The following is a 25,855-nucleotide window of genomic DNA, read 5'->3' as shown; positions in this document are numbered from 1 at the left end:
AGGAGCGACAAGCCAGCATCACCCAGTGTCCTTCCTTTAGTCTGAGACTTGGGGGTTCCCTATCCACACCCTGTGGCCGACAAAGGTCCCTAAGAGCAGACACAGAGGCCCAGAAGGGCACACTCTCACCAGTCCAGGGGACAGAGGACCCCCCCCCCCGCCCCCGCCCAGCAGCTGCCCAGAGCCCCAGGAGCCTATCCCCCTCCTGTCTCACTCCTTATCGCCGGAGTCCCCGCACTCCCATTCACACTCTTTGGCCCCCAGGCCTTCTCCTCTGCCCACCCCCTACCAATTCCAGCACCCAAACTAGAGACACGGCCTCAGCGCCCTCCCACTTCCGCCCGGATGCACCCAGGGGCAACAGAAGAGCGGGTGCAAGCCAGAAGAGACTCCTGTTTCCCAAGGGGCTCTGGGTGGGGGGCGAGCGGCGCGGGGTGTGGGGGCGGGGGGTTGGGGCTGGGGCTGGTCACAGACACTGATGGAGGCGGGAGGCAGCCGAGCGGCGCGGGGGCTGGCTCTGCAGGGCCCCCGGGTCCCCGGGCGCAGGCGGCAGCGAGGCCGCGGACGACGGCGCCCGCGCCTTGGTGGACTCCAGGCTGCTGAGGCCCGAGTCCTTGTTGTCGCTGTGCGCCCGAGGGCCCGCGGGCTCCGGGGGGCCCCCTCCGCCCAGCTCCTTCCACTCGTTGAAGTTGAGGTCGGTCAGCGGGCTCTGCACCACCACCGTGTGGCGCCGCCAGCTGCTCCGGCGCCGCCGCGTCTCGGGCGACAGCGGCCGCCGCAGGCGCACGGCGAGCATGTCGTCGGCGGTGCCGCGGAGGCGCAGCCGCAGAGCCTCGATGCGCGAAGGCCGTGAGCCCAGCGCCGCCACCGCAGCGGCCGCCGTGGGGCGCAGCGACTCCTGGCTGCTGGACGAGGCCGAGCCCGGCAACTCGGCGGCGCGGGGACCGCCCCGGGCCGAGCCCGCGCCCTCGCCGTCGGGGCGGCTCCGGGACAGGCGGCGGCGCGCCAGGGTGTCGCAGGGCATCAGGTGGTGCGAGCTGAAGGAGGGCCGGCGCACCGGGCGCCCCCCGGGCCCCACGCCGCCCTCCGTGTCCGTCTCCACGTGGCTCAGCTCGCTGCGCTCGTCGTCCGCCTCGTCCCCCGCGCCCGCCCGCCGGCCCCCGGCGCCCGAGCACACGCTGCGGTCCATGGTGGACAGGGTGGAGTAGCCCGAGACGATGGAGCGCGTGTCCGCGGCCGGCCGCTCCTCCGGCGCCGCCGGGGGACTGAGGCGCCCGGGGGCCTCGGGGGCAGCGGCGCCGGGCAGCTGTCCCCCCGGCCGGTCCTGGGCCCCGGGCGCCGGCGCCGCCGCCTCGGGCTTGTGCGCCTCCTGCTCCGAGTCGTCGTCGGTGCTGCTGCCCAGCCCCCGAGCCTCCCGCCGCTTCTTCCGCTTGCGGTTGACGGCCGAGATGAAGGAGATCGCCAGCATCTCCCGGGCGTACGGCTCCTTCTTGGGGGCCCACGAGCTCTGTGCGGGAGACAGGTCAGTATGCAGTAGGTGCCCAGACGTGCGCCAGCGCCGCCCTCTCTCCCAGCCCCAGGCCAGAGGGCCTCAGCGCCCTCCACGTTCCCACCCGGACACACCCCACACCGTAGCACCCGATCTCAACAGGTCCAAGCCAAGCTCAGCACCCCACCGGCATCATAAACAGTTCCTCCTGGACCACTGTCCTAGCTGGAGTGTCACTCTCCACTCTGGAGACTCCCCCTGCGGCCGCTTCCCAATCCTGAGGACTCCTCTGCGCCCCTCTGATCTTAATCCAGACTCTCAGCTCTTTCCTGTGAGCTGGGGTCTGGTCTCTCACCTCCCCCACCCCAACTTCCATTCCGTTCTCTATATCCAGCGCTAGGTAAATCCTTTAGACAGCTCTGGTAATCATAGTCTCTCAACAGTGAAAAACATTTTTGACAGTTTGAACCCACTTCACATATACCATCTGAGGCTGTAATCACCAGAGCCTGGCAGGGACCTTTCTCGGACTACAGCTCCTGCCCCCCTCCCTCTCCACTCACTCCCACCTGGAAACCTGCGTTTCCACCTACTCAGTATGTACAGGCCTGTCCAGGGCAACCTGCCCAAGTTCACTGCCCTTTCCCACCACCCATCAGGCATTTCAGCCATTCCCCCAGCACCACACCTGACAACCCCCAACCCCAGATCAATCCAACCGCCAGCTCTGCTGCCAAAAGTGGCTAAAGAATCCTGTACAATCCAATGGTTTGGACTGAAGCTGCTCCCAAACTGTGATTTCCAACCCCAAGCTGGGCAACGTCCTGCTGCTGTTCTCACTGCTAAGCCCCGTGGAGGCGATTTGGTCCCGGCCTTCCACCATCTCCCAGCAGAGCCCACACCGCCCATCACTGCCTTCTCCAACCTGGTTTTTAGTCCTCCCTTTCTGGCCTCTCCTCTGCCTCCTGGGGAGCTCTTCTTCCCTGTCTTACTCCTTAAGAAGCCATGTTCCCAGGGCTCTGTTCTCAGCCCCTCTCTCTTCTTTTTGCTCATGTTCCCCTGGAAATACCATTCCCGAACATCCCCGTCCCGACACCTCCCGGTCCAACACCCAACTCTCTATCTCATGAGCTCCGGAACTCCTCTTCCAACTGCAAATCCGTCTCTACCAGGGTGTCTCAGGGACCTGAAACCTATCCATCTGGAACCACATTCTGCTCCCTACCCCTGCCCCAGACCACCTCCATTCATGTTCCCACTTTAAGGTGAGTCTCTGACCCCTCCCTCTCCTCTCCATTCTCCTCCTGAAACGACTCCCAAAGCTGGCTCATCCTCATCATCCTCCCTTCAGGCCCTCACTCTGCCTTTTCTGGGCCTTTCTGCCCTCTCCTAATAGGACTCCCTGCCTCCACCCTTGCCTCACCCTGATCCCCCCTCCTCCTGAGCAATCAGTCCTTCTAAGGCAAGACAGGACTCTGATCACCTCCGGACTCTGCAGGACCCGCCCCCACCAGGATAAAGCACAGACACAGGGCCCTTCACCGACCTGGTCCCACCTCTCCCAGCCTAGATGCCTCCCTGCCTGACCCCAACCCCAACACAGCCTCCAATCCGTGATGCTGACCCACCAACCCTCGACATGACTTGCACTGTAACGTTGGCAGCCCGTGGTCCCCGCTGCCCTGTTTGCTGGATGAGCTCTTAACTCCTCCTGCTGGGCCCAGCTCAGACCTGGCATCCTCTGTGCAGCAGCTTCCCAGCCCTCCCTCGGGCCGAGCTGGAGATCCCTTTCCGGTTCCCATAGCCCTTTGAAAATACATCGACACCAGCTCTGCTGACATCACAATAGCTTGTTTCCACATCATCTATGTCGGACTCTGAGTTCCTTGAGGGCAAGGTCTGTGCTCCTCTGTGTCTGCATCTGTGACTCCTAGCACAAGCCAGCACATAGCAGGCACTCCGTAAGTGCTAAGTGAACGCACAATGGGTGAATGGATCCCCTCAAATTAGGAAGCCTTGCAGAAGCAGATGCTAGGATGGGTCCCCTGCTGGGCTGGAATGACCTGCCCTTCGACCCCTTCTCAAAGGCCACCTCCTGTTTCCGCCACAGCGTAATAATGACTGGAGTCACAGAGATACCTGTGTGGCCACTGCGTCCTACACACTCTCTCATGTCCGTTAGTTCTGAAAATGCCGAGGCCTGTCAGGGATTCAGGATTCACAGGCATGTGGCTCCTGGGCCATGGCTGCCCACACTGCGTGACTTCAGAAGGCACCCCCTGGAATCGTGTGACACGGCAGCACTGCCACGACCAACTTGAGGCCCATGGTGGCTGGTACCCCTCTCTTTCCTGGCCAGTACTCTCTGAGAGACTTGAGAGGCCGCTAGGAACATCTGATCCAATTACCCTCTCATCCCGGCTAGTTACAGAAGCAGTGAGGTCACATTGGTCACTCCCAGGGAATGCAGAGGTCAGTAGATTCACATAAAGGTCAAAAAACAGGCTACAGAAAACCAGGGGGCTTGCAGGAGCAATGGGTGGACGTGACAAGGAGCTAGATTCAGGTCACTATAATGAACTTGCTCCCTGCCATAGCAGTCTCACAATGGAGTGAGCACCCCGTCACGAAAGGTGTGCAGGTAGACGCTCTGTGGAGAAGTTACAGGGGACCTCTGCACCAGACTAGAGTAGCCTTCGTTCTTTCAGCCAGGGCATTCAGCTGACACATACTGAGCCCCTGCGTGGTGTCAGGCATGCTGGGCTCGCTGGGACCTGGCCAGTGCTTAGAGACCCAAACAGAAGTAAGCCCAGTTCCACTGGCCAATGTTTAGCTGATATCACGCACTAGTATGGACAGAATTGTATCTCCCCTCCCAAATTAACATGGTGAAGCCCTACCGCACAATGCGACAGTATTTGGAGATGGGGCCTGTGGGAGGTAATTAGGTTTAGATGAGGTCATGGGGGGGGCCCCTAATGTGGTGGCATTAGTGCTCTTATAAAAAGAGACACCACAGAGTTTGCTCTCTTGCTCTCTCTCGCTTTCTGCCATCTGAGGACACAGCAAGAAGGCGGCCATCCATCCACAAGCCAGGAAGCGTGCTCTCACCAGAAACTGACCATGCTGACACCTTGATCTTGGACTTCTAGACTCCAGAACTGTGAGAAAATAAATTTCTGTGGTTTAAGCCCCCCAGTTTATGGTATTTTGTGATGGCAGCCCGAGCGGCCATCAAGCTCTAATCTAACAGTTGGGCAGGGTCCACCTGGGGCAGGCTTCCTCGCCTAACAGGGTCTGTCTCAGAGGGCGAGCTCCAGAGCAGGCGACTAGCTGGCTGTGGGACCTGGTTCAAGGAACCAGCTTTGGTTTCACTGATTTTCTCAGTTGTTTTCAATTTCATTGATTTCTGTTCTAATATTTATTATTTCCTTTCTTCTGCTTGCTCTGGGCTCTCCAAAGACTTTGAAGAATAGTTATTATATCAGACATATTTGTTATTCACCCCATTTATGGGGCTAAATATTATCATCATTTACAGATGAAGCAGCTGAGGATCAGAAAGAGGCTACAGAGGCCAGCCCAGGGGCGTAGTGGTTAAGTTCGGCATGCTCCACTTTGGCAGCCTGGGTTTGGTTCCCAGGGAACGGACCTACATCACTCGTCAGCCATGCTGTGGCAGTGACCCACATGCAAAATAGAGGAAGACTGGCCACAGATGTTAGCTCAGGGCGAATCTTCCTCAGCAAAAAAAAAAAAAAAAGAAGAAGAAGAAGAAAAGAAAGAAAGAAAGAAGCTGCCTAACTTGCCCAGTGTCCCAAAGCTACTAAGTGGTGGAGCCAGGACTCAGATCCAGGTCTCTGCTTTTAACCACTGGACAACACTGCCTCCCAGCCACCTAACTCCCAGGCCAGATCCTTCTACTACACAAGACGCCTCACCAAGCACTGCTAAGGTGAGCGACTTCTCAGCTTCCCTTGGACACTCAGTATTTCCCACCTTCCTTCCCGGTGACCATCAACTTTCCTCAGGCTCCAGTCACATTCTCCCAATTCCCTTGACCAAAAAGCAAAGTGGGCTGGCTTGCCTCAGGATAAAGCCTTCAGAATTCCCTTGGCACTTACCTTGGACTTGGCTGAACTACAGGTGGTAGAATCTGTTGGTGAGAGACAGAAAGAAAAATGAAAGTTGGATCAGGGCAAGAGAAGGCTGAGTCTTGTGAACACAATTCCCTCTCCTCAAAGGCTTCAGAAACATGAGATCTCCCCAGGCCCTGGGAGTGTGACGGCCTCTGATGTCATTTCCTGGGGGATAGGGATGGAGCAGAGAATGATGTCAATCACTACTTCCTTTCGAGGCAGGAAGTGACATCAGGCTGCCAGCCACTGGACCCTCATTTGCCCAGGGTTAAGGGCAAGGGGGGAGGTTTCTTTGAGCCTAGTTCCTGTCCCCTCTCCTCCTGTCCCTGTTACTCTGAAGCAACGGAGAGACAATGCCAAATATCAGATGCAGTCCACGGAAACCACAACAATGAAACACAGCAAATCACAGATGCTCTGGAGAAATGGAGACCACACAGTGCATAGAGAGGTGGGTGCCCTACATCCACCCTTACCCCCCTACTTCCAGGAAGGAAGTGAGAGAAGGAAGAGGGACCATGGGCATGATCGAGTACAGGGGCAGATGTGAAGTGGGGGGACACAGGAGGCAGGGAGCGCTGGCGACTGAAGCCTTGGTAGGTTCTACCTCCGGGCGGGAGGTCAGTCTGCCCTTATGGGGCCAGGCCCCTGTTTAGAACCAGAGTTACGAAGGAGAGTAAATTCATTACATCAGTGGGACTTGGGTTCCACTCCCTTAATAGCATGGAGAAGGAACCAGAAATAGGTCCTGGCAGTGTCCTCTCCAGGACTGGGGAGAGGGCAGGCTGATCCAAGGACCCCCCGGGGGCCAGCGGGGAGTGGGCAGGTGTGGTTAATCCACACTCTCTGGCAAGCAAGTTAGACGCCTCCTCCCCAGCCCTCCCCCGCACATGGTGAGCAGAGCAGATGGGCTGACCACACAGCAACACACACAGGGCAGGCAGTGGCAGCAGGTGATTAGAAGAGACCGGGGGGGGGGGGGGGGGGGGGGGGGGGGGCTCCTCTCTGCCATCTCCACCCTCCCGCAGCCTGCCTCTTGCAACTAGGGGCGCTGTGGTATGCCTCTGTCAGAGACAGGGGCGGTCAAAATACTAAGGGCGGGTCACCCACAGGGTGGGAGGAGTTCGTGGCTTGAGCCAAGAAGGGACTGGCCATTCCTTTGATTCTGGGCTACTCTGCTATGAGAGGGCCAGAGGCTGGGAAACAAGACTCAGGGGCTGAGTCACCAGGGGCTCTGGTTTTGGAAGCAGTAAGAGCCAGCCCTCGGAGGCAACTGAGGCAGGAGCTGTAGATATAGAGCCGCTTCTGGAGGTGGTGTCTGGAGAGGCTGGGTCCCCTACCAGCCAAGCCTCCCCCAGCCCAGATAACCAGAAGTGGCCAGGCTCGGCATGGAGTGAGGCCGCAGAGTGTGGGGGACTGCGGGAGGGCAGCCATGTCGTGCCCAAACTTCCTGGCAGGGGACAGGGTCTGGATCCAGCCAGTGCCTGCTTCCTCCTGAGAAGGGCTTTCGGAGGGGAGGGGCTGGGGTGGGCGTGAGTAGCTAGTATGTCAGGGTGAGGTCCCCACAGCCCAGGACGTCTCTGCCGGCCCCTCGTGCCTGCCCAGCCTTCTTATAATCACCCGCCACTGTTAGTGACCGAGGCCGCAATGCCACACTGTACCCTTTAAATCTCCAACAGGTCCGCTGGAGGAGTGGGGGGGGGGGAGAAGAGAAGGGGCAGGTCCAGGGCACGGGAGGAGAGCACAGGGAGAAGAGGGAGGAGGGGTGGAGGGGTGCAAGGAGAAAAGGAAGAAAAATTAAAAAGAGGAACATGCCCAGAAGGACACAGCCCAGGAGAAATAAAAAGCTCAGGAAGGAAACCAGTGAAGGAGGGTGGACAAAGCTCCTACCCAGCCCGGGGGCGGGGGCAGCCGAGCGGACAAGGAGGCGGGCACACAGGCAAGCCAGACCTCCCCAGAGAGGGAGAAGGCCCTGCCACAGCCCAGTCTCCGGGGGGCAGGGAAGGACCCTGCTGGGGCAGAAGCAGGGCCGCTGGGCATCTGGTCAGGCATCCGGGACCCTCAGGAATGCAGTTCCCACCCCCACCCCTTCCCAGGCCCCTGTGCTCACCTGAACCTGGGTCACCAGGGGGCACTGTCCTGCCAATGTTGGGTAGGAGGTACTCAATGTTGGGCACTGACTGAGGCTCCTTGTCATCCACAGGGGTCTGCAAACAGGAGGAGGGTCAGCCAGCATGCCCTCAGATGGCGGGACTGGGGACCCCGCAGGATGGGGGACCCTGAAGACAGGGCCACGTTCCTCCATCAGACTGGGGCTCGCCAGAGCAGGGACTGTCTCCCTCATCAGTCAGGCACTCTGGAGGGCACGTCCTACATGTCCCCCATGAGGCTGTTCTGTGCCTTCCCCAACACCTTGATGGAACCCCGAAGGCCCAAGCTGCTCCCTCAGCTGAGGGCAGGAGCTGTGTCTCCCCCTTCAGACTGGACCTTCCTGAGACCTATGTCCTCCACATAACACTGGAAGGTGAGGACTGCCTTTGCTATTAGACTCAGTTTCCTCAGGGCAAGGCCTATATCTATCCCCTCAGACTGGGGGCTCAGGAAGGGGAGGGTCGTGTCTCCCATCAGACTGGAGGAACCTGCTGCCCTCTACACACACACCTGGGATGAGGAGGCCCACCTCAGACCAGACCCCAGCCCACCTGCCCTCTGCATCACTTACCCTCTCTCCCTTGTCCTCGTCGTCACTGAAGAACCAGTCTGACTGCAGAGGGGACAAAAAGAAGAGATGAAATCAGCTGGGAAGGGGCTGAGGGAAGACAGGGAAACACGGGCTCCCAAGCTGCTCCGTCCAGAGCACCCACTCAGGGGCCTGAAGGAGCGCCGGATTGGCAGGAGGGGGCCCCAAAGGCGAGGGCCCCCTCCTCTTCTCAACAAACCCCAGGCTGCCCTGGCTGCTCAAGAGGCCTCAGAGGGAGGTTGATGGAGCCTGGAACCTGACTCCACAGACTATGAGAAACCCGTGGGGAGAGAAAAGGGAGGGAAACGCAGCCTAGAGTGGGAGAGGGCTCGAGTATAGATGGATGATGGCTCGGGGACAGCTTCTCCCTTTGCCTGTTTTTCACTAAACACTGTCCAGTGCCCTGGCTGTGGCTCTCTCCCTACTGTCAGCTGGGGGCGGGGGCAGCGCCATCTAGTGCCAGCTGGGTCCACTGCAGGGAGAAGGCCGGCCCAGTGCCAGCTGAGTGTCCCCCACACCAGCCTGGGCTCCACGCTGACACCTGGGGGTGTCCTGCCCCCTGCCCAGAAAAGGCAACTGCCTGGGCGGAGGTGTTAAGAGGCTCCCTGAGGGGCAGGCAGGCAGGCAGGCAGGCAAGGGTTTTCTCATAAATGCCAAACAGGCTAGAAAATAAAGTAAAAATCCTACTCAAATATATTTTATGAAATTTAAGAATCCTGAAGATAAAACTCTAATAAACATTTTATGAAAAACAAACCAGATTGCTTGCAAATGAACAAGTATCACTTGTAACTAGAACTTTCAGCAGCAACAGACACAAGAAGACAAGGAAGTAATATTTTCAACGTGCTGCTGGACTACAAATGTAAGAATTTTGAACCTAGACTTTTCTACTCTGCTAAACTCTCATTTAAATTTGAGTGTGATATAAAGTTGTTCTAAGACATCAGGAAGTTTACTACACAAAAACTCTCTTGACTGAGTACATGAGCAAGTAAAGAAATGAATCCAGGTGGGGTGACAAGCTCTGAGATGGATGGATAACAGCGTAGAAAGATCCATTGTTATCAAACCAAGCAGTGACACACACACACATATGAAACACACAGAGCATATCCATGACAATCTGGAATTCAAATGCGGAGGGAGAAACCAGTGACAAGTGAAAGTACACTAAGGTCCTTGGCTTTCAGATGTGCTGGAAGAAAGACATGGATACTGATAAGCTTTAGAAATTGACAGTGAAAATTAAACAGGAGTATGGGCTTTTATAGTTGTATAACTAAATATAAGTATGGATTTTATAAATTGTACAAATTTTCATATCAGGAAAATAAAAATCAACCCATCCAAAGCAAGGTGGGCCAGACCGAAAAAAAAAGGAAATAAAATGAAAATGTGGTAAAAAGAAAAATTATATTAAAAAAAGAAAGAAAATAACATTTAAGATGGCAGAAATAAGTCCTAACAGTACAGAGATTACAATAAGGTAAATGAGCTAAGCTCACCGATTGAAAGAACACACAGAACATCATATACATTTAAGGGTATCCATACATTTAAAATAAGCATACAGAAGGTGGGCTGGAAGGACACGTATTAACCTCCTAGAGTGGGTTCTTATGGAGGAGGCGGAGTGGGGTCAGCAATGAAGGGGGACTCGCAAGGTCGATTATGACCATGTGCCATGAACCTCAGTTATTATCAATCACAATCAGGCACATATTAACTCAAATAAGTGGCACAAAGAGAAACAAGAAAGAGACAGAAGAGAAAAGAGTAAGAGAGGAGAAGAAAGAAATGCAAGATCTAGAGTCAGTCGTCTCGGGCTTAAGTTCTCCTCAGGCAAATTACCTCTCTGAGTCCTTACTTGTCTGTAAAATGGGCATAATATAAGCATCTACTTCTACAATTGTGGTGAGGATTAAAATGAAATACTGTATGGCTATTATCAAAAAGACAAGAAATAAATTTTCGCGAGGATGTGGAGAAAAGGGACCCTTGTGCGCTGTTGGTACGAATGTAAATTGGTGCAGCCATTTTGGAGGTTCCTCAAAAAATTAAAACTAGAACTACCATATGATCCAGCAATTCCACTTCTGGGTATTTATCTGAAGAAAACACTAACTCAAAAAGATATCTGCACCCCCACGTTCACTGCAGCATTATTTACAATAGTCAAGACATGGAAGCAAACTAAGTGTCCATTGATAGACAAACAGATAAAGAAAATGTGGTGTATATATACAATGGAATATTATTCAGCCATAAAAAATGAAATCTTGCCATTTGTGACCACATGGGTGGAGCTGGAGGGCGTTATGCTAAGTGCAATAACTCAGACAGAGAAAGACAAACACCATATGATCTCATTTCTATGTGGCATTTAAAAAAAAAGAAAAAGAAATCCCAAGCTCATAGATACACAAAACAGATTGGTGGTTGCCAGTGGCAGGGGATGTGGGATGGGTGAAATGGGTGAAGGGGGTCAAAAGGTATAAACTTCCAGTTATAAAATAAATAAGTCCTGGGGATGGAACATACAGCATGGCGAATCTAGTTAATAATACTGCACTGCATATTTGAAAGTTGCTAGGAGAGTAAATCTTGAAAGTTCTCATCACAAGAAAAAAAACATTTGTATCCATGTATGGTGATGGATGTTAACTAGACTTATTGTGGTGATCATTTCACAATATATACAAATATCGAATCATGTTGTGCACCTGAAACTAATATGATATTATATGTCAATTATATCTCAATTAAAAGAAATACTGTACTTAAAACATTTAGTACAACACATTGTTGGTGCATAATAAATGTTAGCTATTATTAAAAGGTGTGGTCCCCAGAGACAGGCTAATCAGAGGGAGCCCTAAGAAGCCAGCCTTTAACTCGGGTTTGAGGGTACATAAAAGTGCTCTGGGAACCTGGAAGTCTACAGGAAGCTTCCGAGTGGTGCATGGTTCTCTGGAAGGATTCGTGCCAGCTCATGCCACCCTGCTTTTGCACATGCTGTGCCCTCTGCCTGGAATGCTCTTTCTCCCTTCTCTGCCTGGCTAAATTCCTTGTGGTCTTTTAAGACAATTCAAGAACTCCCTGACCGCCATCCCAGCCCTGCCCTAAGGGCTGAGGGGGTCCTTCTGAGGGGCTTCCCTGGGCCTAGCCCAGAGCCTGAAGAAGTGATGTCTTCACTGGGCAGTGCTCCTTCAGAGCAGGGCCTGAGTTCCATTCATCTCTGTGTCCCCAGCACTTGCCTCTGTCTCTGGCATGGGATAATGCCATGGGGAGGATGGGGAGGAGGATGATGATGGGAGCTAAGGCTCGTGTAACAATTACTAACTGCCAGCCACCATTAAGTGCTTTATAGATATTAACTCCCGTAACCTCCACAATAACCCTGTGAGGTAAGTATATTCTTATCTCCACTTTACAGATGAGGAAACTGAGGCACCGAGAGGGTAAGTAACTTGTCCAAGGCCACACAGCACACAAGGAGCAGAGCGAGGATTCAACCTCAGGCCGGCTGGCTCCAGAGCCAGTGCTCTCAACCACTACACGGGTGGTTCTCAACGGGGCGACTGTGCCCCTCCTAGGGGGGCATTTGCAATGTCAGGAGACATTTTCCATGGTCACAACTGGAGGGATGCTCCTGGCATCTAGCCAGAGATGCTGCTAAACACCCCACACTACACAGGACGGCCCCCCACAAAGAACTATCTGGCCCCACAGGTCACTCGTGCAGAGGTGGAGAGATCCCAGTGTCCACACAGCAGGGATGGCCATCTTTGCTGAGTGAATACATGGACAAATGCCTGACGTGGTCTTGGTTTGGGTTCCGACTGACTTGGTAAACACAGGTGTGAGCTGGCTGGTGAGCTGCTGCCGGGAGGCTGTATATATACAGTGAGCCCGGGTTTGCTCATCCCCACTCTGCCGTCACGTTGCTGAGGGACCCTGGGGTAGTCACTGTTCCTCTTCACAGCTCAGTTTCCGCCCTCTGTATGACGGGGGACAGATCTGGCTGCCTTCAGGCCCCTTGCAGCTCTGCTGTCCACGGATGATGGAGCCCCCGGGAGGGAGGCAGGTGACGGCTGCGTCCGGAACTCCCAACAGGAGTCGTGTCACCCGCTAACTCCAACCATCCACGGACGAGCCAGGGGCTCAGAGCGAGAGCCAGAGCAGCCTCTGCCACAGGTCGGGTCCTGCCTGGGCTCGTGACTACACGGCTCCCTGGCTAAAGAGCCTTCGGGCTGGACAGAGCCCAGCAGACTGGGGTGGGCGGGCTCAAGGGGCCTGCAGGGGGTGGCCCATTCCCTTGACAGCGGTCCGGGGCTGATGGTCAAGTGCCAGGAGGCAGAGAATGGAGGGGCACCAGCTCGGCTTCTTGCCAGGAATGAATCCCTGAGTGGGAGAGCCCAGATGGGTATAACCTCAATAGCAATTCATTCATTTGTTCATTCATTCAACAAACACTGAGAGTTCACTATATGCCAGGCCCTAGGCTGGGTGCTGGGAGTAAACCTCTGAAGGACACAGATATGCTCCACCAGCCCCCACTCTTCCCAGATGAGGGGCTGCTACTGGCTGGGGACTCCCCTTCAGGGCCCTGAGGGAGGGTAAGTGGACACACTTTGGGCCTCCCTTTTCCCTGAAGGCTGCTGTTCTGGACACCCCAGCTGACCACAGGCCTCGGGCTTCCAGGGGCTTTTCCAGGAGCCATGGGGCCAGTGTCCCTCCCTTTCCCACTGCCCCCACCAAAGCACACACTCCTGGGGGTTCCAGGGGCTCCTGTTCAGTTGGGGAGCTGAACTTATCCCAGGGAGATAAGCATCCCCAGACCAAGGCCTCATCAGGATCCCTGACGCTGCCCGGCAGCCCTGGCCTCCCTGACAGCTCTGGAGGGGGGTCTCCAGGCTCTTCTTATCTCCACTTTACAGATGAGGAAACTGAGGCACAGAGAGGGTAAGTAGCTTGTCTAAGGCCACGCAGCACACAAGGAGCAGAGCAAGGCTGGCTGGCTGAGTGGCGGTCCCAGTGTTAGAAGGAGAACAGGCCTCAATGCTCCCTCCTGTGGCTCAGGGCCCTGACCACGCAGTAAGGGCAGGAAACGAGCAGACAAGGCCCGTCAGCATGACCAACGTCTACCCCACCCCTCCCTTCACTGACCCTGGCCAGCCTCCCTCACTCCGAGCCAGCTCTGGGACAGACCCAGGCATCTGCCCTCCCAGTAGGTGGGGAGGGAAGCACAGGCTTTGGTCAGACAGATTTGGCTTAAAACCCTGGGGCTGCATTTATTAGCTGTGTGACCTTGAGCAAGTCGCTTTGCCTCTCTGAGCCCGTTTCCTCGTCTGCAAAATGGGAGTAACCTGAGCTGGTTTCCCTTCCCTAAAGCGTCTATGAGGTGGGGGAGGCTGAGGCTCCCCTTCCCCTGACCAGCTGACAATCTTATTTCTCCTAGCAGGAGGGGTCTGGTTCTGTCCTTTGTGGGCCAGACACAGGCCATACTAAAATTTAGAAATAGAAAATCTATGATTTATAAAAACAGCACTGAGCGCCCCACAAGGGGGTGGTGCTGCCCTCGTTTGGCTCAGGACGACCAAGGCCTCCTGCGCCCTCTGCTGGCCGCTCCATGTTCTCATCCCGTCATGGACAAGAATCCTTAGAAACAGGGCTCTTGGTGCCTCCAGGCAGCCATGAGAAGGGAAGGGACCAGCCCAAGACACACGGAGCCCAAGGGCAGGATCCTGCCTCAGTCCGTGCTGTGTCCTGTCCCCTCCCCCTCCCCCGGGAATCACCGTTTCCTCCCTGAAGCCTCAGTTGGGCCAGCAGGGCAGAGCTTCGACCCCACCCGGCACCTGTCTACCCAGTTCTGCCAGGAAACTCTCCTGGGGGCCACCTTCTGATGATGCCCCTGCATTCACCCCTCTGCTCTCCAACCCAGCAGCGCCTTCCCTGACCCTCCTCCACCCTCTGACCCTCACATTTATCTTGGAAGCTCAGGGGCCTCCTTATTCTCCTGGGGGGATGTGACATCCCAGAACCACAGGGATGTCTGGATCCGTCCCTGTTTGGCCTTGAAATGCAGCCTATCACTTCTGAAGGGCATTCAGCATTTTCTGAAGCTGCCTCATCCTTCCCTGAGCACGCCCACCCAGGCGAACAGGAGTGAAGTGCCCAGGGGACATGGCCCTGGCCTGAGGCGGCTGCTTACGTGCTGGATCAGTGTCTCCACGATCTTGTAGCGGTCAGGCATGTGGGTCACCATGTCCGCCATGTTGTCCTCGGATGTCCTCACCAGCGTTGGCCCGAAGACCAGGGCCAGGTTCCGGGGCTCCATCTGGGCAGGGGAGGGGAGCAGGTCAGTGACAACATCTGTGGGCTCTGACTCCAGTCCCCAGGCCTCCCTCACTCTGGGCCCCTCAGGCCCCCGTCCCAACCACATCCTGATCTGTCCCTGGCTTAGGGGCTGGACACCCCCTTGTATGGGCATGGAGCTGCCTGGTAAGGAGAGCACAGGACAGACTTCAGCCCCACTCACCCCTAGGCCCGGCAGCCATGGCAGTGCCCAACCTGCACACCTATACTGTGCCAGCAGTGGGAGATCCCAGAGTGGGGACCCACTGGAGTTCCGAGGGTATATTAGGACTGGGAGAAATCCTATAGCTCCCCTCATTTTCCCTGCTGCAGAACAAGAAGATACAGAGGTTTGATTAGGAAAATGCAATGCAAGGGATTCGAGCTGGATCAGAGGATAGGTTTCCATTAGACGCAGGGAGACTGTGGCTCTCTGCCTCTGGAAGACCCTCAGAAACTCAGGAGCTGGCTCTCTGGGGGAGAAGCACTGGCTGGCATGTAGGGGTGGGGTGGGGACAGAATGACCTTTAAGAAGGAGGGCACACCTAGAGGGGCTTGAGATTATCTGACCTGGAGGATCTTAGAGTATTCTGAGGAGACCCTGGTCTGCTTCCCTCCCCCACGCTCCAGGCCGGAGTCCCCACCCACCTTGTTTTTCTCCGAGTGGTCGGCAATGGTCTTCAGATGGCCCACGAGGAATTTGAGTGTTTCATAGTAGTGTCCTGGGAGATCCCGGATCTGGCGGGAGAGAGAAGGGGCACAGGACCAGGCTGTGACAGCCTCTCCCACTCCCCTCCAAGCCCTACGGGGGCTCCCACTGCCATATCTCAGAGGGTCTGGAATCTACCCTCTAACCATTCCCCTTGTGTAGATGGAGAAACTGAGGCCCAGAGTGGACTTCTCCAAGGTCACAGGGAATTGGTGGCCCTGGACCCCAGGCTTCTGGGACAGTGGTCTCTCCAGTCTGGTCTACCTTTGGCCCAACAGCGTCTCTCCCTCCTTACCAGCTTCCGCAGCGTCTTCAACCGCTCCCTCGAGTCTTCAATGCGATTGGCCTCGATGAAGTCATTGTATTTGTCTAGAACACAGTGAAGACACCTTAGAGAGGCGGGAGGTAGCCCCTTCTCCCACAATCAGGGTGAGCTGACTCCGGGCTGAAGGCCCTGGCTGGCTGAAGGGGCCCTGCTGGGAGGTCAGTGGTTTGTACCCAAGCTGTTCCAGTTTTGGGGGGCTCCATGGCCTTGTGTTCATGTGACCAAACCCACCACACCAGCACTCAAGTGTGTACCTGACCTGGGGTAGCCCAGGTGTGTGCATCTGGGAAGAAATAAGACCTAAGCTGCATGTTAATACTGGAAAATGGATCCGTGCCCCAGTCTCCAGGACAAGGACACCACAAGGTCAGAAGAGACGGTTATCTAGAAAGAGGGAGGGGCCTTTCATCCCCCAGACACCTCTTCCCAATTGCCAGGATTCCCCCAACTCCCTTCAGGAGAAGTCCACTGGGAACCTTAAAAAATGGAACATAATATGGGCCGGCCCAGTGGCATAGTGGTTAAGTCCGGCATGCTCCACTTTGGTGGCCTGGGTTCCTGGGTTCGGATCCCAGGCGCAGACCTACACACTGCTCATCAAGCCTTGCTGTGGCAGTGACCCACATACAAAATAGAGGAAGACTGGCACAGATGTTAGCTCAGGGCCAGTATTCCTCACCAATAAAAAAAAAAAGGAATGTGATAAGTTTACTCTAAAATTTATCTGGATGAGTAAATGCACAAAGATAGCCAAGATTACTTTTTAAAGGAAGAATGGTGAGGGAGGATTTGCCCTACCAGATACAGCTAAGGCAGCACGGAACTGGTAGAGAAGCTAGATCGAGGATAAGGCAGAAAGGAGAGATACAGGCCACCCATGTGGGTCTTTACTAGGTGATATAGGCGGCATTCAAACCAGCGGGGAAGGATGCAGGCAGCAATAAATGTCCCTGGACAATTAGCTGTCTTGTTGGGAAAAAAAAATCCATTTCTAACTCACATAGTATACAAACAAATTTAACTGCATTACAGAGCCAAATATAAAAGTTATTAAAATATTGGGGAAAATAAGAAAATACTTTTATAATCATAAGATCTTCCTAAACATGAGATGCAGAATCCATTAAAGATTAGTAGCTTTGACTGCACTTAAAATCATTGTTTTCAATTTCTATACTGAAAAGTTAAAAGGCAAATGGCAGACCAAGAGCAAATATTTGCAAAAAGTAACAAAGGTTAATACCATATTATACAAGAGCTTGTCTCTTACAAATCAATACAAAAAAAGACAAACAACCCAACAGAAAAATGGGCACATAGTCTGAACAGGCAATTACAGAGGGAATAGAAAAGACCAATAAACGAATGAAAAGGTAGTTAATCTCCCTAGAAATGAGGGAAATGAAAATGAAAACAATAATGAGGTGCCATTTCCCCTATCCAATTAGCAAAAGTTGAAAATATGAATAACATCCAGTGTTGATGGGGTGTGGGAACAAACTCTTATGCCGTTAGTGGGAGTGTGAACTAGGGCCTCCTTCTCAGAGCAACTTCACATGAGCTTTCAAAAATGTTTACCAGCAATATGGAGATTCCTCAAAGGATTAAAAACAGAAATACCCTATGATCCAGCTATCCCACTACTGGGAATCTATCCAACGAACCTGAAATCAACAATCCAAAGAGGCTTAGGCACCCCTATGATCATTGCAGCATTATTCACTATAGCCAAGACATGGAACCAACCCACGTGTCCCTCGACTGATGATTGGATCAAGAAGATGTGGTATATATATATATCATGGAATACTACTCAGCCATAAAGAAAGACAAAATCATCCCATTTGCAACAACATGGATGGGCCTGGAGGGTATTAAGTGAAATAAGCCAGAAAGAGAAAGACAAATGCTGTATGATCTCATTCATATGTGGAATATAAACCAACACACGGACAGAAAAAACTGTATTGTGGTTACCAGGGGCAATGGGTGTAGGGGGTGGGCACAAGGGGTGAAGGGAGACATGTATATGGTGATGGACAAACAAAAATGTACAACCCAAAATTTCACAATATTATAAACTATTAAAACATCAATAAAAAAAAAATTGTTTACCAGGACTTGAACCCAACAATTCTACATCTAGAAATCTACCTTAAGGGCTGATCCAGGTGTGAGGGACACATTTAAGGAAAGTCATCGCAATGTGTTTAGCAACAGCAAAAATTTAAAGACAACCTAAAAATCCATCAATAGGGGAGTGATTAGACAAATTATAGTCTCTTCACGCTATGAAATCCTATGCGGTTGATTTAAACGAAGAAGGAGGTAGAGCTCTTTGTACTGACACGAATGAATCTCCAAATTACAAGCCTCCTTTTGTTAAGAACAACTCAACTAGTGGTTGCTGCAGCTCCTGAGAGCCAATTGTGTTCATCTCTCCCCAACTCCACGTAGGGGACAGCACATCGGGAGCTTGGAATAAGCCATGGTGAGAGTATTTATACCATGGAAACTGGAAAACACTACAAATCAAGGCTTTTTTCCCTTGAGAGCCAGATGTTAAACATGTACCAGCACACCACTGAACTCACCCAGCTCCAAACCCTATGTATGTGTGTGTGTCTTTGTCATGTGTGTAAGGGTCTGGAAGGAAACACAACAGATTGTTAATAAGCATCTCAGCTAACGGTCAAGAGCTGGGCTCTGGAGCCTGATGTCTGGGGCCGACTCCCAGCTCTTTTTTTTGTGTGTGTGTGTGTGAGGAAGATCAGCCCTGAGCTAACATCCATGCTAATCCTCCTCTTTTTGCTGAGGAAGACCGGCCCTGAGCTAACATCTATTGCCAATCCTCCTCCTTTTTTTTTCCCCCAAAGCCCCAGTAGATAGTTGTATGTCATAGTTGCACATCCTTCTAGTTGCTGGATGTGGGACGCGGCCCCAGCATGGCTGAAGAAGCAGTGCGTCAGTGCCCGCCTGGGATCCAAACCCGGGCCACCAGTAGCGGAGCACGCGCACTTAACCCCTAAGCCACGGGGCCGGCCCCGAATCCTGGCTCTGACACTTGCAACCTGTGTGACTTTGGGCAAGTCAGTTAACCTCTCTGTGCCTCAGTTTCCTCCTCTGTAAAGAGGAGATAATAGTACCTACCTCACTGAGTTGTTGCAGGGAGTTGTGCTTGGCCCATAATAAACGCCGAGAAAGTGTTAGTCAAACCTCCGGGGACAGGGGGTGGGAGACTGACAGGGACCTTCGTGTTACTTTATTCCTGTCTGTACTACCTAAGTTTTTTACAAGCACGTGTTTCTTTTGTATTAAAACAAAAACCCAAAAAGTAAAACCAACAAATCCAATTAATCAGTGGTCAGGGTGCAGCACAGACAGGTGTCCCTCCTCCTCCCATCCTCCACTTCCGCCCCCTGCCCTACTCACCGTCGGTGAAAAGAGGCTCAGGGAGCTTTCGGAAGAAGGACTTGAGCAGGCTGCTGATCACATTGAGGTCTTGCCAGCGCTGGGAAAGGGGCAAAGACGTCAGACCGCGTGCAGGCTTAGCCTTATGCCTGCAAACCTCCATCCCCCAGGTCCAGGGCCAGCCAGACCCAGCCCAGGTGCCCACACCTCCACGCTTGTCCAGCCTAGAGCCCAGGCCAGCCCAGCCCAGGCCCTCCCTGGGATCCAGACACACCAAGCTCTACTCAGGCCAGGGATCTCTGGGCTAAGAAGACTCATCAGGGTGGTGGCAGCAGAACAGAGTCCCCAGCTAGGTCCTAGCCCCCTACTACCTGGCCCCAGCCCCTCCCTGTCCCACCCAACCCAGTGGGCCCCAACATCTGCCCATCCACAGAAAGGATGGGGTGCCTTCTTTGGTCCAGGCACTGTGGGAGATAGAAGTAAGCAAAACCCACCCCATACCTGCCCATTGGACCTCCACTGGGCCTATGAGTGCCAACTCCTGCTTCCCAGTGCTCCCCATTTAGCAGAGAGTCATCCTCGGACCCCCTCTCCTTCGCCATGACACAGCACTCATTCACCTGGCGCCTGCCTGTCTCAGGCCCTTTGCACTTGCCGGGTGCCTCCACTAGAACTCTCTTCCCCCTACCCCTCACATGACCGGCTCCTCACCCTATCTAAATGTTACCTCCAGAGAGACCTTCCCTGACCATCATAGCTAAAGCAGCCACCATCACCACTGCCCTGTCATCTGTATCACAGCCCCGCTTCGTTTTTTCCATGGCACTCAGCACAATTTGTCACTACTGTAAACATTCGTTTCCCTTTTCCGCCTAGCTCCCTGGCAGGCTTGTAAACTCCATGAGGGGCACGGATCTTATCTTATCCCCTGCTGTGTTCCTATCACCTAGCCAGCTCTGTGAGCCTGGCACTTAAATGGTCTAAATCAGTAGGTCTCAACCAGGGCGATTCTGCCCCCCAGGGACATCGGCAACGTCTAGAACCATTTTGGTTTTCGCAACTAGGGGGTGCCACTAGCACCTAGAGGATAGAGGAGGCCAGAGATGCTGCTAAACTTCCCCCAGTGCACAGGACAACCTCCCACAACAAACATTATTCTGCCCCAAGTGTCAAGGTTGAGAAACCCCGGGCTAAATAAACGGTTGTTGAATATAAGAGTGAAGGACAGCCGGGTCATTGTCCCTTCTGTCCACCAGGGGGCACCATCGCCCTGCACCATTGGTAGGAACCGTTCAGAGGAACTCACACCCAGAAAGCAACATAATACCCTCAACAAAGACACACAACTCGACAATATACGTGCTCTTTACAGTGGATCCATAGCTTAATGCCAGAGAATTCCACAAACAATACCCTCCCCACAGGCTCAACAGGAGTTAGATTCACCCCGCACACAAACACTTAACTCCAGCACTCCCCCGACAAACGACACAACTGCTGTCTAAGACAAAACCACACCCCGATACACTCGGCACGCCCCCACTCCAGCAAAGGTGTGTGCTTCAGTGCACACCCCCACCCCTTTACCTCCCTCCCACCTCCTGCCCACCTCCCTCCACTCCCTCCTGGCCCCACAGCATGGGCTCTTCTCATCTCCCAGCTGCCAAACCTAAGCCTTGCCCCGTCCTCCTTGACCCCACCTGTGTGCAAGGATCTGCCCTCTTCCCAGCCTCACCCGAGCTCCCTCTCCCGCCCCACTCAGAGCCTGGCCCTTGCACTCCTGATGGCCACCCTCTCCCCCAACAGCAGCTCCCTCCATCGTTGCACTTCCATACCCCAGCATGACCCACACCCACTCTCCAGTCCACTCTTGGTCTAGTGCCTGAATACGCCATCACCCCCATGTGGGTGACTTACCATCACCCCAAATCCAATGGGGCTGTGACCTGACACTTCTTCCCTCTCCTGCCCTACTCCCCAGTTTCTGCCAGGGACAGAGACCACTGGGCCCCCAGCTCAAACTTTTATCTCTTCCCTGCCCCTCCTCCTCTCTCTCATGCAGCCAACACCAGAGCTGCTCCTAACCTTCTTATTCCCCTGGGACCAGAGTCCTCCTGACCCCTCACACTTCCAATATATCAGTAATTTCTTCCCTAGATGCCCTACCCTGGGGCTCCTTCATTCACACTCATTAGGCATAAGCTAAAGCACTACTCTTTCTCAAACCCCACTCTCCTTTATGCACCCCCCATCCCTCCCAGCTGAAGAACCATCGAAGGCTCCCTATTGTCCATTGGATCAAGGTCAAAGGCTTCAGCAAAGCCAATAAAAGCCCTCTGTCCACTGCCCTGGGCCTCACCTCCCCACTGCCAAGCCCAGGAGGGGGGTCCATTCTCTGTCCTGACACGCAGACCCTTCTCTGGGATTTTGGAAAATGCCATCATTCCCTGCCTGGACTGCTTCCCTGTCTGCCTGCCCCCTCCTGTTCATCCTTCAAACACTCAAGCCCACCACCTGCCCCAGCCCTCCACATCCTCTCCTTCCACATCCTCATCCTCGATGCGAGATCAGCCTTGTCTCTGTCCACTGTTTCACATGTGCTTATCTCTCCATTTCCTTCCCAAGGGCAGGAAGACTGTCACGTCACGTATCACATACAGCTTCACAGTATGTGACTCATGGGACTTTGCTGCCCAGATTCGTGGTTTTCCAAAACATCTTTTTCACCAGAGCCCCTTTTATCAAATAGAATCATACATAAAAACCCAATATGATAAAAATTGACATAAAAAAGCCAGAGCAAAGCAGGTTACTCTAGTTCAAGCAAGGATGGGGGTCCCGACCTGCCCCTGGCCCCCCACAGCACCTCTGGGGACCTCAGGATCCCAGGAAACACAGTTTGAGAACCATGGTCCTGCTGCAAACTCTGTTGGTTTTTTTCATATTGAAACATTGGATATTTTTTCCAGCTTTACTGAGATAGAACTGACATATAGCCTGCTGCAATCTCTTTTTCTTTTTTTTAATTTTTTTCCACTTAATTTTGATGATGACAGTATTTAGTTACAGGGATGGCTATATGATAATTTAATCTCCTATTGTTTTGCTTTTTTTTTTTTTTAACTTTATTTATTTATTTATCTCCCCAAAGCCCCAGTAGATAGTTGTATGTCATAGTTGCATATTCTTCTAGTTGCTGTATGTGGGACTCGGCCCCAGCACGGCCGTAGAAGCGGTGCATCTGTGCGCACCCAGGATCCGAACCCCGGGCCGCCAGCAGTGGAGGGCGCGCACTTAACCGCTAAGCCACAGGGCCAGCGTTGCAATCTCTTAAGTGTGGTTGTTAGATCCCCTCACGAGCTGGTCTCATTTCATCTGATCAGCCCCTTCTCTTCCCACCCAAAATTGCTGGCCGGTCCAGAAAACACCATACACTCCCCTTCTTCTAAGCCAGGGCCTGCAAACCACAGCCGGTAGGTCAAATCCAGCCAACGGCCTGTTTCTGTACAGGCTTTGGGCTAAGAATTTTACATCTTTAAATGTAAAATTTTACTGTTTTAAAGGGTTGTGAAGGCCGGCCCCGTGGCTTATCGGTTAAGTGTTCGCGCTCCGCTGCTGGCGGCCCAGGTTCGGATCTCCGGCGCGCACCGACGCACAGCTTCTCCGGCCATGCTGAGGCCGCGTCCCACATACAGCAACTAGAAGGATGTGCAGCTATGGCATACAACTATCTACTGGGGCTTTGGGGGGAAATAAAATAAATAAATAAAATCTTTAAAAAAAAAAATGAAAAAAAATAAAGGGTCGTGAAGGAAAAGGAGGAGGGGTGGTGGAGGAGGGTATGCATTAGAGTCCGCGTGGTAACCAAAGCCTGCGATATCTACTGCCCGGCCCTTAGAGAGAAGGGGTGTTGACGGCTGGCACACCTGCAGAGTCTGCGCCCCTACTCAGGCCATGCCCTCTGCCTGGAATGCCCTTTCCTGGCTTTCACTGGCTTTTAGTGGACTCTGCTCGTCCACAAGGCCCAGAGAACTGTTGCCCACGAGCCTCTGCCTCGGGCTCCCCAGGCCACAACCACATCTGTCTGTTTGGCTTCAGCTGGGGTGGGCCCGTCCCCAGCACCAGCCAGCAAGGACAGGTCCCGTCTTGCCCATCTTGGTGCTCTGGCTCAGTGCCGGGCACATCGCAGGGTACAATGAACACGACAGACACACAGGCCACCTGGGCGCCCCCTCCACAGACCCCCAGCCACACCCACCTCATCCTGCAGGTTGATGTCACCGGGCCCGCGGTTGAGCTGCTCCTGCAGGCTGGACACCACTGCATTGTTGCCCGGCACCCGGTAAATGCCCGTGGACTCCAGGCCCCGTGCCTCCACGATGCGACAGCATGCAGCCACAATCAGGGGGACACGCTGGGGACACAGGCAGGGCAGGGGTGTTAGGGAAGGCAAGGGCGGCATTTTCCACCAGTGGGCCAGAGGAGGTGGGGAGGCCAGGATGGGGGCAGCACAAGGCCAGAGCTGCTGCCAGGAACCCCATGGGGGGACAAGAGGCCCTCGCTGCCTCCAATCTGGGGACTAGAAATTACACCAATGCCTCCCCATGGGCTGAGAGAGAGTACGGCTGGGGGTCAGGGATTCGGGCTCTGCCTCAGCTCTGCTGCTCCCTCCCTGGGCTGTGTCCTCAGCTGTGTCCGTAGGACGAGGTGGAGAGCTGGTCCCAAAGCCCCTTGCAGCTCTGACTCTCTGTGCCTTGGTCTCCCCGCTCCCTGCTTGCTCTGGAGAACAGCAGGGCCCACCTGGTTCTCTGTCGCTGGCTGGCACTCCTCCAGCCGGACCCCAAACGCCCTGGGGGCTGCCTTCTTGTTCTTCTTGATGATGTTGATGCCCCAGGGGGCTTTAGGGGTGGCAGCACTGTCATCTGGGGTGGGGGGAGGCAGAGAGAGTCAAGGTGAGCTGGGGGCCCAGGACGGACAGTAACCACACTTGGTCACATACACTGACCTGTCACATTCACACATGCCTGGACATATGGGGGCTCCATCAGAGAAGGAACTGGGATGCTGAGGGCCAATGGGAAATTACATCCTGAGAGAGAACGCAGAAGGGATGAGGGTGTTTGCCCGGGAGAAGAGAGGCCTCAGAGTAACGTGAGGACTTCTGTATGACCTCAAGGGCTCACACAATGAGGTGGGAGCCACAGATTCTGGTACAACCAAAGGAAGAACTTTCTAACAGCCAAAAGTGTGTGAAGATGGAAAAGGCTGCCTCCAGAGAGGATGAGCCTCCCCCTCCTGAAGGGACACAAGCAAAGACTGGAGGGCCACACAGCTGAGATGTCATGGAGGGAAATCAGGTGCCAGGCCCTTCCAGCCCCGAGACCCTGAGAGCCCCCAGACTCCCACAGGTATACACACCAGGATAACTGTGGCACACATCCACAGGCACACACACAGCCCAACACACACACTCACGCGCCCTCTGCTCCTGTGCAGACCAACAGGGCTGACACCCACCCTCCCACACGCACAACCCTCCCACACGCACCACACACACCATCCCCTTCGCAGCCACCTTCCTACCCTTACTCCCTGCAGGCTGGTCCTGAGTCCTGAGGCCGCGAGCCGTACTCTGTTTGAGGAACTCAGACTTGAGGCCCCCGAGGCCACGAGAGCCTTTTGGGGAGGAATCAGCTTTGGGCCCAGAGCTATGGCTGTGTAGGAAAAGGGGGAGAGAGGTCTTCATCAGGCGGACCCAGGATGCCACCTGCCCTGGCCTCTCACCACTTCGGATCTCCCCTTCATCCCTGGGCAATCCCTCCACGCCCTTCTGGGGACTGGGGGCCTCAATGCCCTTGCTGCCCTCCCTGCCCCCAGCAGAGGGCAACTTGGGGGCTGCCCTCAGGCCTGGAGGATGCCCTCTGCCTGGAGTCCCCCCACCCCATGGCCAGGACTGCTCCACAAGGCCTGGGCCTCACCTCACTTTGCGGTAATCATTAAGCTTCTTGCTGATCAGAGCTTGGTTGGCACAGCCGGGGTCCTGGAGGAAGGGGAAGAGAAAGCAGACCCCATCAGTGCCCACAGTCAGCCCACCCAAGGCTCATCCCTGGCCCCTGCCTCAGCCTCGCCTCCCCTCTCCTCCATCAGCCAGCTGGAGGGCACAGACCCTGGAGCGAGAAAGACCAGGGCTGGACTCCAGAGCACCCCCTCACCAGCTGTGTGACCTTGGGTAATCCACTTAGCCTCTCTGAGCCTCAGTCCCCTCAGCAGTAACATGCGGAGATAATGTGGCAACCTCAGGATTGGGGTGCAGAATTATGCACGTAGCACTCATGACAGTCCTGGCAAGGCACAGAGGGGGTGCCCCATGAGGCACAGCTATTGCGATAATGAAGATGACTTGGGACCTCTTGACTGTGCCCTGCTGGGGACAGCCCAGTCAGGCCCCCTAGAGCAGGGGCCCCAGATTCCAGGTACTTTCCTCCCTGTAGTGAGGAAAGACAATGTCTTGGGAGGACAGAGCCGGGTTCAGCGAGAGGATGTGTCCTCCGCGAGAGGGTCTGTGGCCCAGAGGCTGTGCACTGGGACCCTCTCCCCACAGCCGGAGTGGGTGTATGGCCTGGACGAGGAGGGCCCAGGCCCACTGTCCTTTTGGCAGAGATCAGCCCGCAAGCCTAGGACC

At 54.3% G+C, this 25,855-nt stretch overlaps 1 protein-coding gene across 1 annotated transcript in view; it reads right to left on the bottom strand.

Annotated features, from left to right (window-relative positions):
- Positions 1-217: 217 nt before the first annotated feature.
- The window catches only part of ARHGAP23 (Rho GTPase activating protein 23), a 70,012-nt gene continuing 44,374 nt past the window's right edge, over positions 218-25,855 (bottom strand). Inside the window, 12 exon segments of the mRNA XM_058560803.1 lie at positions 218-1,507; positions 5,614-5,645; positions 7,739-7,835; positions 8,351-8,392; positions 14,586-14,711; positions 15,377-15,466; positions 15,733-15,806; positions 19,195-19,273; positions 23,432-23,587; positions 23,974-24,095; positions 24,757-24,887; positions 25,152-25,213. Of these exon segments, the coding sequence (XP_058416786.1) occupies positions 467-1,507; positions 5,614-5,645; positions 7,739-7,835; positions 8,351-8,392; positions 14,586-14,711; positions 15,377-15,466; positions 15,733-15,806; positions 19,195-19,273; positions 23,432-23,587; positions 23,974-24,095; positions 24,757-24,887; positions 25,152-25,213 (2,052 nt within the window). The 3' untranslated portion in view covers positions 218-466.

This window comes from Diceros bicornis, chromosome 18 (genome assembly GCF_020826845.1).
Source record: "Diceros bicornis minor isolate mBicDic1 chromosome 18, mDicBic1.mat.cur, whole genome shotgun sequence".
Classification (NCBI taxonomy): Eukaryota; Metazoa; Chordata; class Mammalia; order Perissodactyla; family Rhinocerotidae; genus Diceros; species Diceros bicornis.
This window is presented reverse-complemented; position numbering and strand designations above follow the sequence as displayed.